This window comes from Eublepharis macularius, chromosome 17 (assembly GCF_028583425.1).
Source record: "Eublepharis macularius isolate TG4126 chromosome 17, MPM_Emac_v1.0, whole genome shotgun sequence".
NCBI lineage: Eukaryota > Metazoa > Chordata > Lepidosauria > Squamata > Eublepharidae > Eublepharis > Eublepharis macularius.
The window spans coordinates 12,188,437-12,194,436 of record NC_072806.1 but is presented as its reverse complement, the minus strand read 5'-3'; the positions used below and the strand labels follow the sequence as shown (position 1 = coordinate 12,194,436).

At 44.9% G+C, this 6,000-nt stretch overlaps 1 protein-coding gene across 2 annotated transcripts in view; it reads right to left on the bottom strand.

Annotated features, from left to right (window-relative positions):
* Positions 1-3,556: 3,556 nt before the first annotated feature.
* Positions 3,557-6,000, bottom strand: part of VPS13D (vacuolar protein sorting 13 homolog D) — a 140,956-nt gene continuing 138,512 nt past the window's right edge. For both annotated transcript variants that reach the window (XM_055000952.1, XM_055000954.1), the window contains one exon: positions 3,557-5,635. In XM_055000952.1, coding sequence (XP_054856927.1) covers positions 5,504-5,635 — 132 coding nt within the window. In that variant the 3' untranslated portion in view covers positions 3,557-5,503. The remainder of the gene's footprint in view (positions 5,636-6,000) is intronic.

Genomic DNA, 6,000 nt, shown 5'->3' with positions numbered 1-6,000 from the left:
CTCTCTGCCAGGCAGCAGCCTTCAATAGAGGGCCTGCCATGCTGAGCCTTAATGCAGGCTATAACAGAGGATAACACTTCATGTATCGAACGAAGTGGGCTTGGGAGAATTGTGTTCCCCAACTAACACACACACAAAAAAACAACAACCCAAAGTTTGCTTAAAAGAAATGGCCACAAATATGTCCCAAGAAAAGGTTGTTGAAAGGATTCCAAATGAAACCAAGCAGATATATTAAAAGCCAGTGGTGTGTGAATTGTCAGAAGGATCCAGCATATTGTCTGTCTCTAAACAGCCCGGGATGTTCTCTTCCTGACATGTGAACAAGGGCTGTTTTGTGGTTGAGAATTTCTACCAGAAACACAGCTTCTAGCCAGCTTTGCTTGTTCTTTCAGTGACCTCTCTATTCTACCCACTTCAGCTTCCCATGCTGGCCCCTCAGGTACACTGCCTCAGGCCATGGAAGTTTCATTTAGCCATCACGAGTAAATATTGCTAGACTCCCTTTTCATAGATTTGTTAAGTTCCTCTTTTAAAGCCGTCGTATTCTTCTGGCAGAGAGTGTGTTTTGTCTGCCCATCCTTGGGTACCCCCAAATTTTAGTATTATGGGAGAAGGAGCAAAAATGTATCTTGAGCCACTTTCTTCACAATAACTGTGACTGCATAAACTTGTCTGTTCTTCCCGTTTTCCCCTCTGGAAGTTTCTCTCTTTAAGTGAAAGGCCTCAAACTTCTTTGCCTTTCCTCTTAGAGAAAGGGCTGTAGCTCCTTGAATATTTGGGTTGTCGTATCTTTTCCCACTCTACAATATCTTTTATGAGACCTATTGACCAAAACTGTATACAGTACAGAATTGAGTTGCTTTTAAGATCCAAGATCCAGGGCATTCCTCATCTATTTAAAACCTTGAGAGCTGTAGGGAAGAAAAAAAGACTAGAAACCACATATGCAGTACTTGGGTTGTGGGGAGAAAGAGGAAGGTATTTTAAGCTACAGACGCTGGAATCTGCACGCTGTGTTTATTCACTTAGCAGTAGAGTAGAAGTGCCAATATCAACAGATTTGCAGCAAGCTCTCATGCTAGAATTATATATTTTATAGAGAGAGACAATGGGGGTGGCTATTGCTGTTTTTTTTAACCCTTCCCTCCTCTAGGCACTGTGCAAGAACAGTGTAATTTTCCACCTTGGGGGGGGGGGCATCCCAAAAGAATCCTATTGCATTACTGGAGCTGCCTTCAAGATTTAGGAATATAACTTGTCTGACTTCGACCAAGGTCCATTTAGCTCAGCATCCTGTTTCCAACGGACAGATGCCTAAAATTCTTTTTTTTTTTTTTGCAGAACAGCTGGATGACACACATCTGGCACTGTTGGGAGGCACGATTGAGGCTTGGATGGCAGAGCCTCTGGGATACGCCTGCCTGGTTCAATTCCACCGCACGGCTCCCTTCAGCTCCTATTTTCCATACCAGAAGTTTGTAGAACAAAGTGAGCTCGATTTGCACATGCTGTTTTCAGTGCACAGCCTGTCCTGTTCTCTCCCAGAGTGGCCTTGCTGAGAAGGCAAGCAGTGCAAAGAATGAGGGTAACCCATCGTGACATGTAAACAATCAGGTTTCTATAGAAGCAACAAAAAATGTGCCGGCCAGGGGTGGAGGTAATTGTAGGCTGTCTCAATACTCCAGGACGACACATTTTGTGCAGGTACCAGTTCAACAAGAAACCATCTGATGGGGTGAAGTAACCTATCCAAAGACCAATTATTCTGTGTGCAGTTTGGTGTAATGGTTAAGAGTGTGGGACTCTAATCTGGAGAACCGGGTTCGAGTCCCCACTCTTCCATTTGAAGCCAGCTGGGTGACCTTGAGTCAGTCATAGCTCTCTCAGAGCTCTCTCAGCCCCACCCACTTCACAGGGTGATTGTTGTGGGGATAATAGCATACTTTGTAAACTGCTGAGTGGGCATTAAGTTGTCCTGAAGGGTGGTATATAAATCGAATGTCATTATATTATTATCTTGTCCCAATCCCACATTTATATAGCTTCTGCTGGGAGCTGCTTAGCTTAATCACTTAGCTATATAAATTTGGGGTTGGGACAGCTTTGGCAGTGTTTTAGTTTTACACTGTAAAGTAATACTGATTTACCAATAGACATGGTACATGAGCAGTTGAGAACATCTGTCTGGGTGCTACCTCCCGTCCCCCACAAAGACAATTTGTCTTGTGGGCTGGAAGCGCCTCCAGTTCTGTCGGCCAGATGGGCAGTCTGCATGGTGGGGTGACGTCTCCTGGAAGGAGATAAAAATTGGGTTACCAGGTACTGCGGAACTGGTGATGGAAGCACAAGCCAGCAGGTTAGGAAGTGTGCAGGGCATCTTGATCAAGTTTGTGAACTACAGATCCATGAAGGGGTTGGAACCCCACAATTAGGATTTGTCCTTCCACTGGGTCTGTAAGACAGAGATGTTCCGCCAGGCACATGGTTGAGGCTGGGCGAGGCCTCCACTGGCCATGAAGGGGGAGGGAATGGATGAATGATTTAATACCTCCCCATTAGATGTTTTGCCTGTTTTAACAGGTTAATTGCACCTGAAAATTACACCAGTATTGCCTACGGGTGTTTATCCAAGTGAAGCTAAGCAAATAGCTATATTGTGGTTGGTGCCATCTTGATATTTATTCTATTATGTTAATTAACTAAGATTTTTAAATGTTTTATGGATTTTATGAATGTATGGATTATTGCATTTATTGTTGTGACTGTGTTTTAAATGATGCAATCTGCCCTGAGACCACTAGCGGGGAGGGCGGAATAAGAATCTAATGAAATTAATTAATTATTGTGCTCTTTAGTTCCTGAATTATGCTGGCAAACCAAACGATGCATATAAAAGGAACTTGCCAGTCTCCTCTTTACTTGGACCACGTCCAGGCTGCTCTTCCACAATGAGAAGATTCTTTCCCTATGCCAACTGTTATGGGTGCTCCCGTTTAACAGAACTCCACCAAACCCACTCCCAGTCTTTTTAATCAGCAAGGCAGAGCCAGTTCAGCCGTGCAGAAATACTTCCTCCCGAGGCCATGTCATTATATAGAGGAAGAACTTTTTTTTTGCTACTGGGAGGAACTGCAATCCTAATGAGTGAACTGGCCACCAACGCGAGGAAAGAAACTGACTGTGCCCCCTTCCCTGTTTTGGCTGGGGCTGAAGAAGGTGCCAGCTGGTTGCGCCCATTTGCCCAGGAACCTAAAATGGAATTATTTGCTCCATTTTATGTGCACAACATTCGGAACTTCTTGGCAAGGGGACATAAAAGCCACGCAAAGTAACCTTGAGATGCTTAGAATGCAAGCTAAAGTGTTACAGCAGGATTTGAGTTCAGTGGCACCTTAGAGACCAACAAAATTTTCAGAGTGTAAGCTTTCGAGAGTCACAGCTCCCTTCTTCAGACACAGCTAGAGCGTCGGCAGCTATTTCCCCCACCATCCCCCAAATGCCTTTGGACGATCTGTGCAACAAGATGCATTTAAAAAGAAAGACAGAAAAGACATTTCTCCTGCTGATTCATACATTCTGGATTTTGTTTATTAATGTCATTGTTTCCTTTGCAACCCTCACCTGGATTGAACGTATAAATTGTAGGGAGCCAGACAATTTCCTCAGCAAGCAGCAACGAAGTGCAAAGGGGCTGAAGGGTTCAGCTAAAGCACTTAAGTCGGAGTCCCCCTCCCAAAGTAACACACAGAAAATATACAAAGACAAATGGCTGCATCCAGAGGCACTCGCACGATTCAAGCAGCGATCGATCTGAAACCCTCATGGAGGGGAGAGGCATTCACACATCTCATGTTTTCAGCCCCGCATCCTGAGATGATGCAGTCGTAAATTACCCCCTTTGGATGCATGAAAATGTCCCTTGGGTAGAACAGCCCCCGTAATATTTCAAAGGGAAGACACAGAAGCCTTGCTTTGGGAAGGTTGTCTCAGAAACAGACCCAGTATGCTTCCCCTGCTACAATTCCCCGCCCCCCCCCCGCCCCCAGAACCAGACCTGCCTTCTCAGAGGAACCATACAAACATCTTGGTTGCAATCTGTCAACCCAGAGGCACTGCTTGCTGAGGCAGGTTGCTGCGGCGCTTGGGCAGGCCACCCTTTGAGGGGTTAAAAGGGTACCAAAATGCAATTTTCTGCACGGTACACAAAAGGTACGAAATTTACAGCCCATTGCAACCTATTTGATTATGCTATGCCTTAAAATCACAACAGTGAAACTCACTGAAACGGACCCTCCAGCTGCATGACTTTCCCTGGGATTGTAGCTTGTGGGGGCAGGGAGAGAGAAGTGAGAGAGCATGTGTAGAAATGCCTAGTCCCTTCTTACAACATTGTCATCAAAAGAACACAAAGTCAGAAAAATGGCAGTAGTGTCAGTTAAATCCAGTGATTCTGCAATATGATTTTTTTTTTTTTTTAAAGTCTGGGTTCATTTCTTACCAACAGCAGTTAATCGTTTTTCTTAGATGTGTTTTTTTCTGTTCTGGTTGGCGAACTGAGCTTGCATTTTGCCTAAAGGCCAATAGTCAACACAACTCTACTTTTAAAAGAGGGCTTAAGACTGCATCTTTCCTACACAAAAAGTATCCCTATTTTAACTCCAAAGTAACACACCACTAACTTTTTCTTTCACAATCTCACAAAACTACTTAAGGGGGGGGGAGGTTTTTTTCCATGTTGCTTTAGGATTTTCGCCTCCTGGTACGTGCTTGTCTCACTAACAGCCAAATGCTTTCACAGAGCAAAGACCCTTTTCTGTTTTAGTATGGGTGGGGGGAAGAGACCCTGTCTATGTGCCTCCAGCTTGTTTGGGCAAAGGACAGTAAACCCATCGTGTAAACAGGAAGACAAGAAAATCCTAGACTCTAGGAGGGCATTGAAGCATCAAACGCTGGAAAAATAAACGCCCCTGCCCAGTTAGATCACCCACAGATGCCTGTAACCAAACTGACCCTCTACGGCATTCCAGCCGGCCTCCCTTTATGGTCCTTTCTCATCTTTTCGGAAAATGTGCTGTGTCAAAGGCTCGCAGTCAGTGCAATAAGAGACTCAATAAAACCTTTCCTTTAATTCCTTGACACGAAATAGACCTTTATACACCCTAGCAACCTGCTGTGTAACTTTCTTATTTACACTAAACACAGTTGTACATACATACATACATACATACATATATAGCGCATATATATATATATGTATATGTATAAGTATTTATACACACACAAACGGTAAGAAAATACAGAGCTTTTTCCTATAGCTAAATGCATTTCAAACGTGTCTCCACTCTCAATATTAAGTGCCCCATGTTGAAGAGGACTTTAGTTTCCGTGGCCTTGGCTTGCTAGCCTCACAGAACACACTTTCTAACAATCAGCAGTTCCTGCTGCCTTTTGCTGAGCGGAGGGGGAAACGTCCCCGTCCCACTCAGCGATCCTCTGCGGGTCACGAGTCCAACTCCAGTTGCTCAGGGTGTGCGCTGGATCTTAGCATGAGCTGCTGTTCATAGAAAAGGCTCTTTGCGTAGTTGATTTCTTGAGACAGCTTCACGGCGAGAGCCTCGGACTTCACGTGGACCTGGCGTGAAATAAAGCACATCTCTCAAATAGGTATCCACTCTAACCACCCTTGCTCAGCGTCATGGAAATCGTCCAGCTACAGGTTTCTTGGGGTGGGCGGGGAGAAGATGAGGGCGCAAGCCTTAAAATAACAGTGATTAAATTGTGAACTTTTCTGCCAATCCTGACCATAAGCACGGTAGTGTTAGTGGTGGAAAGTGCTGTCAAGTCATAGCTGACTTATGCTGACCCCTGGTGGGGTTTTCAAGGCCAGAGGCTGACAGAGGTGGTTTGCCATTGCCTGCCTCTGCAGCCCTGGTCTTCGTTGGAGGTCTCCCGTCCAATTACTGACCCTGCTTAACTTCCAAGATCTGACCAAGATCC